This window comes from Mus musculus, chromosome 4, assembly GCF_000001635.26.
Source record: "Mus musculus strain C57BL/6J chromosome 4, GRCm38.p6 C57BL/6J".
Lineage (NCBI taxonomy): Eukaryota > Metazoa > Chordata > Mammalia > Rodentia > Muridae > Mus > Mus musculus.
In genome coordinates, this window is record NC_000070.6 from 130,361,049 (window position 1) to 130,374,155 (window position 13,107).

The 13,107-nt window shown below is 44.2% G+C and overlaps 1 protein-coding gene across 1 annotated transcript in view; it reads left to right on the plus strand.

The window, feature by feature from the left end:
• Positions 1-13,107, plus strand: part of Snrnp40 (small nuclear ribonucleoprotein 40 (U5)) — a 29,902-nt gene that overhangs the window by 917 nt on the left and 15,878 nt on the right. The window contains exons 2-4 of the mRNA NM_025645.2: positions 1,580-1,709; positions 4,027-4,120; positions 7,141-7,306. Coding sequence (NP_079921.2) covers positions 1,580-1,709; positions 4,027-4,120; positions 7,141-7,306 — 390 coding nt within the window. The remainder of the gene's footprint in view (positions 1-1,579; positions 1,710-4,026; positions 4,121-7,140; positions 7,307-13,107) is intronic.

Below are 13,107 nucleotides of genomic sequence, written 5' to 3' on the forward strand. Positions count from 1 at the left end.
TTAATCCAGTAGCCAGGGGAATCATGGAAATATTAAGTCACATGGTATACTCTGCTGAAAACATTATGTTGGCTTTCTATTGTGCGTTTTTTTAAAAATCAAATTCTCTGTAATAATCCCCTCCTTACCTTGTTCATCTACCAGTTTTCTGGCATGTCACTTGGCTCAAGACACCGACTTATAATGTTCTTTCTTTCCTTGGTGCTTTTGCTGGAATGTTCTTTTAAATGCCCACATGGTCAGCTGTTTGCTCTTTCAAATCTTTGCTCAGACACCAGGTTTTCAGAGGGGCTTTCCTGACCACTGTGTTTCAAGTTGGAGTGTCCTGTAATCTGGAACCCATACTGTTTCTTCCCATGGCACTCAGCACTGGGTGGCTCTGTGTGCCTTTCTCTCACTTTCCACTAGAATGCAAGGTCTACTGTTTTACTGAGTGCTGTTTTAGGCGTGTGTGTGTGAGTGTGTGTGTGTGTGTGAGTGTGAGTGTGTGTGTGTGTGTTTCATATGTGGGGAGGGGGAACTCAGTGGCCAGAAAAGAATGTTGGATCCTCTGACCCTAAAGTTACAGCCCTTGAAAGCTGCCCATTGTGGATGCTGGGAACTGGACTTGGGTCCTTTAGAAGAGCAGTAAGTGCTCTTAACCACTGAGCCATCTCTTTAGCCAACATGTGACACTTTTTGAATAAAAATGTTGGATGAGTATGATCTTGGTACATTATTTGCATTTATGGATATATCAAAATGAAACCCATTGCTTATAGATAGTACATGATAATAAAAATAAGTAAGTCTGCCGGAATCTGCTAAAGAGATTTCAGGATTATTGGTAGTACACTTGTTCTTATTTAATGAGTAAGATTGCCTAGGTTTATTCTCCAAGATCATAATCAAATCTACTTTGCTAAGCCTGGCACAGTGATACACACTTGTTCTTAGGAGGACTGAAAATTTTAAGACCTTCCTGGGCTACATATTAAGACCCTGCTCATTCCCCCAAAATCTATTTTGCGTAATAAGCTGTACCATACAAGGTTTTTCAAAGGCTAGCTGGGTGAACTTGAGACAGGAAAATGGTGACTAAAATGAAGAATGTACCTGTACTCCCAGAGCTTCATCTCTTTGGGGAAAAAGAAAGGCAAGAAAGGGAAATTCAGGTAGTGATGGGGCTTTGACCGCCTGCCCTGGAGCTAGTGGAATACTGGTGTGGGGAGGTACCTCACTCAAAGTAGGTTAGTTTGAGTGATGAAAGACAGACTCTGAGGAGGAAATATTTAAAAGATACAAAATAAGGAAGGTCTCTTGTGAAAGACATCTTTCTATGTTAAGATTCTGAAGCATAAGTGGATTCAACATGATCAAGCAGTCAGAAGTCGTCTGTGGAACAGAGACAGCCTTAGGGAGAAAAAAGCGCATTGGGCATATGCTGGACTGTCCAAGGGATTGTCAGAGAGTTCTGTGAGCAGGGGTACTATCGCTGACCCAGGTGAGATCTGTGCTATCCCTGACCCAGATGAGATGCGCTGCCCCAGCTTTCCTTTGCCTGTGGACAATGGCTGCCTCACACTTGTCTTTGGTTTAGGGACCGCCCAGGTGTTCTTCCCTTCAAGCTCCAATCATGCTGCTCTCGGGACATGAGGGGGAAGTGTACTGCTGCAAGTTTCACCCCAATGGATCCACCCTGGCTTCTGCAGGATTTGACCGGCTAATACGTAAGGCACAATTTTGAACTGGAGTTACATACAGCTCTCTGCTAATAATGATCTCTTTAATTTTGAGTGCCATAGAAATCCTCAGACATCAGTCTAAATTGCCAAGTTAAACTATAGTCATGCTAAAGCAGGGCATGTGTAAAATAAAAGGAAGGAAATGTACTAATTGGAAAGTAGGTTGCTTCGGTTGGAGTTATATATTCTTCTTTGCTCTCTTTCTCTTCTTCCCTCCCCCTTCCTCCTCTCTTCCCCTCCCTCCCCTCCTCTACTCTCCTTCTGTCATGCTCATGTAGCCCAGGCTGACCTTAAACTGGCTATGTAGTCAGAATGAATTTCTAATCCTCCTGCCTCTGCCTCCCAAGTGTTGGAATTATAGGCCCATGCTACCAAGAGCGCATATATATAATTTTTTAAAGATGTATTTATCTTTTATTTATATGAGTACACTGCAGCTGTCTTCAGACACACACTAGAAAAGTACATCAGATCCCATTACAGATGGTTGTGAGCCACCAAGTGGTTGCTGGGAATTGATCTCAGGACCTCTGGAAGAGCAGTCAGTGCTCTTAACCGCTGAGCTATCTCTCCAGCCCTCATGGAGACAACTCCTTGAGCTGATTTAGCAAGAGCATCAGTTTGGCTTTAATGGGTGAACCTCTGAGTTCAAAACCAGCCTGGTCTACCGAGGGAGTTCCAGATCAGTCAGGTCTACAGAGAGAAACCCTGCCTCAAACAAACAAAACAAAAAACAAAAAAACAAGCTGGAGAGATGGCTCAGCAGTTAAGAGCACTGGTTGCTCTTTCAGGGGTCCCGAGTTCAATTCCCAGCATCCACATGACAGCTCACAACCATCTATAACTCCTCTTCCAGGTGATCTGACACCCTTACACAGACTTATTTGCAGTTAAATCACCAGTATACATAAAATAAAAATCAACTATTTATAAAGCAAAAGAACAACAACAACAAAAAAGACTATTTACTGCTCTTTCGGAAGACCTAAGTTCAGTTCCCAGCACCTGACATCACAACTATCTGTAATACAGTTCCAAGGCATCCAGTGTTCTGACCTCTGAGGGTGTGAATACACACACACACACACACACACACATACACATCTGATTACTACGGCTATGTTCTGACTGTCCCTCCACTTTCATATACATCAGTAAATAATAAATATTTGAAAGAATAAGTAGGGGCTGGTGAGATGGCTCAGCAGTTAAGAGCGCCGACTGCTCTTCCAAAGGTCCTGAGTTCAAATCCCGGCAACCACATGGTGGCTCACAACCATCTGTAACAAAATCTGATGCCCTCTTCTGGAGTGTCTGAAGACAGTGTACATACATATAATAAATAAATAAATAAATAAATAAATAAATAAATAAAATAATTTTTAAAAAAAAGAATAAGTAGAAATGAAGCAGAGGTACTATGCCCTAACAGCCCTCTTTTCAGACGCTTTATAGATTCAGAGCATATATATAAGAAAAGGTACCAACTTTTAAGAACTTAAAGCTTAAGGGGATGGAATACTACCTCAGCAGGTAGTGCAGATATTGCTCTTGTAGAGGGCCCAGGTTCAGTTCCCACTAGCTACATGGTGGCTCTCATTTATCTGTAACTCCAGTTCCAGGGAATCCAACTCCCTCTTTTGGCCTTCATAGTGTTCAAGCATGCATGTGGTGCATATACATACTTGCAAACAAAATACATAAAATAAAATAAGCAGATCTTGTCTAATAAGGCTGAGAAAACCCTGAGTTTAGTTTTCAGAATCCGTATAAAGCCAGGTAAGGTGGCGTGTGCTTGTACTCTCGGCTCTGGAGAGGTGGACAGGTAGATCTGGGGCCCATCAGCTAGACAGCCTAGTCTGCTTGCAAGTTCCTGACTTTGAAAGATGGTACCTATCGGCCTGGCGTGGTGGCGCACTCCTTTAATCCCAGCACTCGAGAGGCAGAGGCAGGCGAATTTCTGAGTTCGAGGCCAGCCTGGTCTACAGAGTGAGTTCCAGGAAAGCCAGGGCAACAACGGAGAAACCCTGTCTCAAAAACCCAAATAAACAAACCAACAAGAAAAAAAAGAAAGATGGTACCTTATGGACAGCACCGAAAGTTGTCCTGTCTTCTGTTCCCGTGCACTGATTTTCTTCCACACCTGTGTGCACGCGCGCACACACACAGGCTGTAGTGTCAGGAAAACAGATCTAATTGATGAACCAGTGTTGTGCCATGGGTATATAATTTCGAAAAGACTTTGGGTATTTTCCAAGTAAGGTTTTTCGGCTGCTGATGGCTTCTCATGTCTTCCTCACAGTGTTGTGGAACGTCTATGGAGACTGTGATAACTATGCGACGTTGAAGGGACACAGTGGAGCAGTGATGGAGCTGCACTATAACACAGATGGCAGGTGAGTGAGTGGCCCGCAGCTGAAGTGACAGCTGCTTCCCACAGTATTGCTTAGCAGCCTTTACACGTCAGCCCTGAGCTCTGTCGCTTGGGAGACGTTCTCAGAAACTGGTACGTGTTAGCTGGCACAGTGTTGTAATCCTGTAATGTCAGACTGAGAAAGCTGAGGCAGGAGAAGCACAGTTTTGAGGCCCACAGGGGCGATGCAGTGCATACTTAAGAGCACATCACCATTTTCTCCCACCCACCAGTGCTCAGGGCAGCCCGTTCATGAGACATAAAGCAAATGTAATTTGAAATAGCTCTTTGGGGGCTGGCGAGATGGCTCAGTGGTTAAGAGCGCCAACTGCTCTTCCGGAGGTCCCAAGTTCAAATCCCAGCAACCACATGGTGGCTCACAACCATCCGTAACGAGATCTGATGCCCTCTTCTGGAGTATCTGAAGACAGCTACAGTGTACTTACATATATAATAAATAAATAAATGAATAAATAAATCTTTAAAAAAAAAAAAAAAAAAAAAAAAGAAATAGCTCTTTACGTTTTTATTGCCTGGTATAGTGGCATATGTCGGCTCTCAGGAGGCAAAGGCAGGTGGGTCTCTGAGTTTGAGGCCGGCTTGGTCTATAGAGTTTTGGGACAACCAGAGCTACCGTTTCTGAGAGAGGGGTGCATGGATACAGGTCAGGACGGCTTTGGGGCACTAGTTTTCTTTGTTTGCCTTTGTGTGAGTTCTAGGAATCAAACTGGCAAATGCCTCCATCTGCTGAGAGATTCAGAGGGTTGAAGTTAGCTATTTTTATCATGAAAGTAATAAACAAAAAATTAAAATAAAAAAACACAAATAGGGCCCTGGTAAGGTGGCTCAGTGGGTAAGAGCATTGACTGCCCTTCCAAAGGTCCTGAGTTCAAATCCCTAGTAACCACATGGTGGCTCACAACCATCTGTAATGAGACCTGATGCCCTCTTCTGGGGTGTCTAAAGACAGCTACAGTGTACTCATATATAATAAATAAATAAATCTTTTTTTAAAAAAAAAGCAAATAAGGAAATTTTCCACATTTTACCTCTCCAAAGATAATTATACATTTTTCTGAAGTTCTTTTCTACCAAAATTGTTGAGTTTTGACATATTAGGGGTGTGTGTGTGTGTGTGTGTGTGTGTGTGTGTGTGTGGAGAGAGAGAGAGCGAGAGCGAGCGAGCAGCCAGTTTGGGGCATTGGTTCTTATTTTCTAAAACATGAGCACGGAGATCAGGCTTGGTAGTGGCTACCTTTACCTCTGAGCCATCTCACCAACCCATGATCTTATCTTTTTAATTTTTATTTTTACCTGTTCATAGCCTCGTGTTCCAAGATTAGATAGACATTATACTAATAGCATATGATGGCATTTTGGAGGTGGGGTGTGTCTGTGCCCCTACATGCGTACCTGTGTGCATTTAAGGACAAAAGGACATCAGGTGTCCTGATTTACTGTTCTGTACATTTCTTTCTCTCTCTCTCTCTCTCTCTCTCTCTCTCTCTCTCTCTCTCTCTCTCTCTCTCTCTCTGTCTCTCTTGCCCTGGCTGTCCTGGAACTCACTCCGTAAACTAGGCTGGCCTCGAACTCAGAAATCTGCCTGCCTCTGCCTCCCAAGTGCTGGGATTAAAGGCACACCTGGCTTTCTTTCTTTTTTTTTTTTTTTTTTTTTCTGGTCATTACTCTCTTGAGACCAGTTCTCTCCCTGAGTCTAGAGCTGAGTTGGTGAGCAGCAAGCCCCAGTGGTTCTCTCCTGTCTCTGCTCTGTCAGAGAGCTAGGGTTGCAGGTATGTATGGCCATACTCAGTGTTTATGTGGAGATTTGAACTCTGGTCCTCATACCGGCTAAGCCATCTCCATCTCCACGGCCCCTGTTTTTTCTCTCTGAATCAAGGTCTTGGTCATTTACTCGGTCTGATCTGGAATTTGCCATCCCTCTGCCTCGACTCCTGAATAACTGGGACTGGAAGTGTATGACACTGCACCTGGCCTGTTTCACATTTCTGATCTCAAACTTCACAATGTTGCATTATTACATTGTGAATTAAGAACACATTATAAGGAGCTGGAGGGATAGTTTAGAGGCTAAGAGCACTTGATGCTCTTGCTGAAGACTCAGGTTCAGTTCCCAGCACCCCAGCACCCACATTCTTGTCAACAACCCTAAGTAACTTCAGTTTCAGAGCATCCAGTGCCCTCTTCAGGCCTATAGACACTGCACACACGTGACAAGCAACATACCCTTTGGCATAAAATAGAAAGAAATTATTTTTTTCTTCAGCATTATAATTGTGCGTACTCCATTCCCAGGTCTTGGGTGGTGATGGGGCAGGAGCGTCTTGAGTTCAAAACCTGCCTGGGCTACATAGCATGGTCCTGTCAGAAAGAGCAGTATGAGATCAACTTTAACATAGAAATCATTCCCAGAGACAGAACAAAGAATTGGAGTTACTCACCTATTAAATCTAATTACCACAGTCAGCCTCATCGTAACCACAGCAGGTGGTACTTAAATACTTCATCTTAGAGGGCAGTGTATCCATATGTATCTCAAAAAGGGAAAAAGGTGAGTTGATAGACCTCTGTATTGTTCCTATGATGTGGATCAGCCTGCTACAGAATCTAGAGGGTGAATCGGGTGGCCAAAGGTAGGATGAGGCACACTGTGGTCATGAGCTAAAGTCACAGTGCAGCAGGCAGTGAGATGAAAGAACCTGACACATTTTGGTTGGGGGAGGGGAGAGAGAGAGAGATGACTTTTGCCCCTTTTTTTCTCTCTCTCTTTTGAGATTTATCTTCTTATGCGTTTAGGTGTTTGCCCTTCATGTATATCTGTATACCACATGCATGCAGTACTTATAGAGGCCGAAAGACAGCATCAGTTACAACCGGTTTGGGGTCGTTTTCTGTGTCCTGGGAAACCAACTCAGGTCCTCTAGAAATGCAGCCAGTGCTCTTGACTACTCTGGTCTCTTGTCTTACTTTGTGTTCTCTTTCTAGCATGCTCTTCTCAGCGTCGACAGACAAAACTGTGGCGGTGTGGGATAGTGAAACTGGGGAGAGAGTGAAAAGGCTAAAGGGGCATACTTCCTTTGTGAACTCCTGTTACCCAGCCAGGCGGGGCCCCCAACTTGTCTGTACTGGCAGTGACGATGGTACAGTTAAGGTGGGTATTGTTTTTCTGTGTCTCGCTGTCTGAGGTGGCATAATGTAATCTCTATCCTGTCTTCCTGCCAGTATTCCAAAGCACACTTAAAATTTCCTAATTAAAATACTACTCTGCAGAATTCTATAGAATATATTGCTACTTGGAATCAATGGGCTGTGTGGATCTGACTCATGGCTCAGTGATGAACTGTGTGACTTTGAGCAGCTCACTCTCCAAGCATTACTGTCTTAGTCTTTTTAGTTTGTTGGGGTTTTAATTGACTGTTTTGGGGTGTTGTTGTTGTTGTTGTTTGGTTTTGTTTGTGGTTTCTTTTGGAGAGAGGATTTCTCTGTCTACTCTGCATAGACAGGCTGTCCTGGAACTCATTCTGTAGACCAGTCTGGCCTCGTGTACCGCCACTGCCTTGCGGACTTCGTTAACCCTTTGAACTTTATTAGTAGTAATATAAGTGCTTACAAGGTTCTTGTGAAATTACAGATATCTAAAAGAGGTCAGCAAATGATCTCAGTCACCTACTTATGCAGATCATTTTGTTGGATGATTGCCAAACTGTGTGTGTTAGAATCACCTGAAGAACCTATTAAAAATAACCAGAGTAGCGCATGCCTTTAATCCCAGCACTTGGGAGGCAGAGGCAGGCGGATTTCTGAGTTCGAGGCCAGCCTGGTCTACAAAGTGAGTTGCAGGACAGCCACGGCTACACAGAGAAACCCTGTCTCGAAAAACAAAAAAAAAAAAAAAATACCCAGAGTAGAACTGGTGTGCTGGCCAACCTCAGCTACATAGTGAGACAGTCTCAAAAGACAGTTAATAACACTAACACGCCCAGAGTGGTGGGCAAAGTCAGAGTGGTCATTCTGAGCTGTCCAGCCAGACTCTGTCTCAAGAAAAAGAACTCAATAAATGAATCACAAGTAAGCAAAAATTAATCAGAACCTGGTTCAGTGAGTCTAGAATGGCCATGAAAGTATTTAAAATGTTACCCCACTGAAATTTTAGAACCCACTGATCCTATCCAGCATGCTCATTTTACAAATGAAAAAAATGGGGCCTAGAAATAGGAAGGGGGGGAAAACAACAATCGAGATCTCTCCAGGCATGATGCTTCATAATACCACCTGAATCATGCGTTTCTCTGTGCCACTCTCATGCCTGTGTCCCCTGATACCATGTCCACACCATGCACACATGCGTGCGCGCGCGCACACACACACACACCTGCTACTATTCCCCCTTCTCTGGCTGCCACGTCCTGGCCCCTTACTTTTTATTTTATTTCTTAGATACACCTATTTTATGTGTGTGGATGCTTTGTCTGCATGTTTCTATGTGGACAACATGCATGCCTCGTCCTCCATAAGAACAGTAAGTACGGGGCTTGAGAGCTGGCTTGCCAGTCAGGAGCACTTGCTGTTCTTGCACAGGGCCCAGGTTTGATTCCCACATGGTGGCTCACAGCCCTCTGTGACTCCAGTTCTAAGAGATCAGGTGCCTTCTGACCTCCGCTGGCGCTTGAGACAGAATTTCAATAAGTTGTCCAGTTCAGCCCTGAACACCTTCTGTAGCCCAGGCTAGCCTTGAACTGCAGCATTTTAAGTAGTTGAGACCATAGACCTGTCTTAGTTAAAAGTTATTATTGCTGGGATGAAATACCATGACCAAAAGTTTGCCCTTTGTCCTCATGTTTAAGTGTATAAGTTACTGTGTATGTCTGTGTGTGCCAAGTCCATGCTGTAGATCCACAGCAATCGGAAGGCATTGCACTCCCTGCAACTGGGATTACAAGTGGTTATGAACCGCCATGTGGGTGCAGGGACTCAAACCCAGGTCCTCCTCAGTAGCAAAAAGTGTTCTTAACTGCTGAGCCATCTCCTCAGCCCCAAAGTAATATTTTGTAACACGAGTAACATCTCATATCACTTAAAGATTCTGCTTTTGCATAGTTTTTTATTTTGAATTTATTTGAAGACATCAAACTTCTTCTTGTTGTGGGAATGGGTTCTTGGGATAAGGTCTTGAGATGTTAAGGAAGTCAGATCAGTGTGGCTGGGAGGAGGACCCTCCTAAGGACAACCAAAGTGAGGAAGGCAAAGAGTTGAAGGGAAAGTGGGAAATTGGCTACATGCACAGAGCCAGATCAAATATGTAAAAATATTTAGAATCGCAAGAAGATATCTCACTCTCAAGAAAATGGAGTTTTTTGGTACAAAAAAAAAGGAGAGGAAAATTAAAATGAGTCCTGTGGTACTATGTTCAAATACGATCAGTGTGAACTCTCATTTTCTTTCTATAAGTTGGTAACCTTAATTGGGTTCTTATTGAGAATAAGCATTTTTGGATAAGAGACAGTACTCCAGAGGGATCAGTGTGTGGACTCCCAGTCTGTTGGGGAGTGAGTGTAGGGCTGAGGAGATAGTGCAGGTGGTGTGGATCTTGCCCTGGGTTTGATCCCTAGCACTGCATGAATTAGGTGCAGTGCACACTTTAATCCCAGAGCGGGAGCAGTGAACACGTGAGGATCGGAATTTGAAAGTTACCATCAGCTATTTGGCAAACTTGAGGCCAGCCTAGGATGCACTGGACATTTTTTGAAAATACAAACAAAAAGGATGTAACTCTATGGGTGTGTAGGCATCTATATTCTGAAATAAACACATATTGCCAAGCTTTAGAAGAAACCTTAGGAGCAACAAGACCCTACTTGACGTAATGGTGTACTGACAATCACCCAGGGCCTCTAGCATTTGAGGATGTGCTCTGCTCTGAGCCACAGCATCCCAGCTTCATGGCCTGGTCTTTTTTGTGGGAAGCCGTTGCAGAGTGGCAGCTGCAGAGTGGCAGTTGGCTACTGCTGGCCACCACACATACATAGGCAGTGAAGGTTCTTTTGCCAAGACAAGTTAACCAATCAGATGTGAGACACGCCTCTCCTAGGCCTATGTAAGCAGCACCAGTTCTGGGCTCAGGGTCTTTTCGCCTCTACAATCGAGCTCTCCCAATAAACGTGTGCAGAAGGATCCTGTTGCAGCGTCGTTCTTCCTGGCCAGTCGAGCGCGCGCAAGAAGTGTCGAAAACCCGGGACAAGAAACATCTTCAGGCACGAGCAAAGACCCCCTGCTACAGGGAGGATTCAGAACTGCATCACGGGGAAGGAGCGGTTAATAAAGGTTCCCGTAAAACAGACTGCTGAGAAGGATCGAGCGTAGATTCAGAACTCTTCAGCTGGGGAACGGTGGTAATGAAGTGTTCCTGCAAAACAGACTGCTGAGAAGGATCCGGACTGCGTGGATTCAGAACTCTTCAGCTGAGGAACGGCGGTACCGGGTGAAAAAAATCCACTTTGGGTTCGTGAAAGATCAAGATGAATCCGAAGATGATCCTGCTCCTGATGATTGAGACCAGGATAAGTATACCTTTGTGGGCCATAAGTTCACCCTAGGTCATTTAGCAGTTACTGTCACACAGTACTGCGGTATCCAGAGACAGGCAACTTTCCTCATGCACAGACCAACCTAAGACGGGAAAGGCTGTGACATTAGAGGAACAACCTAAAACAGGAGCCATGGCGGATGGACATAATTGCACAGGCCTAGACCAGCCTCATTTTATTAAAACAAAAAGGAGGAGATGTGGGAAGCCGTTGCAGAGTGGCAGTTGCAGAGTGGCAGTTGGCTACTGCTGGCCACCACACATACATAGGCAGTGAAGGTTCTTTTGCCAAGACAAGTTAACCAATCAGATGTGAGACACGCCTCTCCTAGGCCTATGTAAGCAGCACCAGTTCTGGGCTCAGGGTCTTTTCGCCTCTACAATCAAGCTCTCCCAATAAACGTGTGCAGAAGGATCCTGTTGCAGCGTCGTTCTTCCTGGCCAGTCGAGCGCGCGCAAGACTTTTTTATTTGTTGATTTTTTTATTTTTGTTTTTCAAGACAGGGTTTCTCTATATTGCTCTAGCTGTTCTAGAACTTGCACTGTGGACCACACTGGTCTTAAACTGAGGCCTGCCTCTGCCTCCTGAATACTAGTATTAAAGATGATCGAGAAGCCGAGCAGTGGTGGCGCACACCTTTAATCCCAGCACTTAGGAGGCAGAGGCAGGCAGATTTCTGAGTTTGAGGCCAGCCTGGTCTACAGAGTGAGTTCCAGGACAGCCAGGGCTACACAGAGAAACCCTGTCTCGAAAAACCAAAAAAAAAAAAAAAAAAAAAAAGTGATTGAGAGCTTCACACACCTGGCTTGCTTATTTTTTATTCATTCATGTATTTATTTATTTTAAAGTTGTGTCTTGGTCTTTAAATACCATTTGCCAATAAACAAAACTTGGGCTCTTAGATTAGACCTAGTCAGGGAAAGTGCTTTAAGATGAGCCTAGGAGCTGGAAAGAAGACTCGGCCGTTAAAGCTAGCCCTGTCGCCTGGCGGCCGGAAATACAAGATGGGCCTAGACTGTCTTGTACAAGCATTTCTAGGCCAGGAGTGCATCTGAATGTTACTAGTAATGAGGCAGAGCTGTGGCCCGTTTGTATTAACATGATAGAGATTTCTGTGATGGCCACCAAAGAGAACAGTCTTCAGGCTCACTGAGGCAACACCAAACCAGTCAAATGCCAAGGGAGAGATTTCTGTGGGCTTCAGAAGTGCTGGGGCCACAAAAGTCAAAGAAAATCTGAGAGAGAGAAAAGCCATGGCAAATGTAACACATAACTCCAAGCTGACTTTTAGGGGGGTGGGGTGGCGGCCTTGTTAACGGTTAAGCTTGAACAGCGTTTGTCAACTTAATTTCTTCATTTTGATGGCACATTGAGGAAACATCTTTGGGACAAGCACTAGGGTGTGTTCAGGAGGATAGGGCATTAATTAGGTCAGCAACTTGCTCTAAATGATTTTAGGGGGAAAAGGGGAAAAGTTTTTACAACTTTTTAGTAAGCTTGTGATTATTTCAAGATTTTTTTAATCAAACTTTAAGTTGCTACCATACGTTTTAGGTTAAAGGCAGATTGGTGCCGGGCGTTGGGGCCACACTCCTGTAATCCCAGAGACAGGAGGCTGAGGCAAGAAAATGGTGAGTTTCAGCCTAGCCTGGGCCCCAGAGGAAATCCCTGCCACAAAGAAAGGGGAGGGAGGAATAAGGGATAAAGATTATTTTGATCTGTGTAAACATTATCTGTTGAGACAAAGATTGAAGAAAGGTTCCCCTCTCTGGGAACTGGATTCTCAAGGCCTTGGCTTCTAAGCCAAGGAGTCTGGACTTTTCTGGAGGATTATACATACAGCTACTGTCTGTAGGAAAACTAGGAAGTACTGTTTTCTATGGATTTTTTTTTTTAAGATAAACTTAAATTCACCCTGAAATCTTACACAGTAAGAGCAAGACTCGGTCTGTGACTCAGTGTAGAGACCGTGCCTGGCATGCACAGAGGTACCTAGTATTTAAATAAAGGAAATAAAAACGAAAGTGACTGATACCCAAACATTTCATCATCTCCCAAGAAACCCCTTTAAGAAGTTGCTTCTGTTTCCATCCTGTATCCAACTCCCGGCTACTGCCGTTGGATCTAACTGCCTGCTCCGGGCGTTTCCTACAACTAAAATGAGACCAAGCTACAATCTTAGTGTCGGGGAAGATCTCAAATTTGAGGCCAGCCTTGGCTGTCTTTCTGTACAGTGTGCTCTATGATGGCTGTAACAAATGACCTGTGATAGCTGAACCTTTGGATTCTAATGAGTGAGTTTATTAAATACAGAAAAAGCAAACGTAAAAGAACAAACAAGTATGTAACAAACATCCTCGAATCAGTT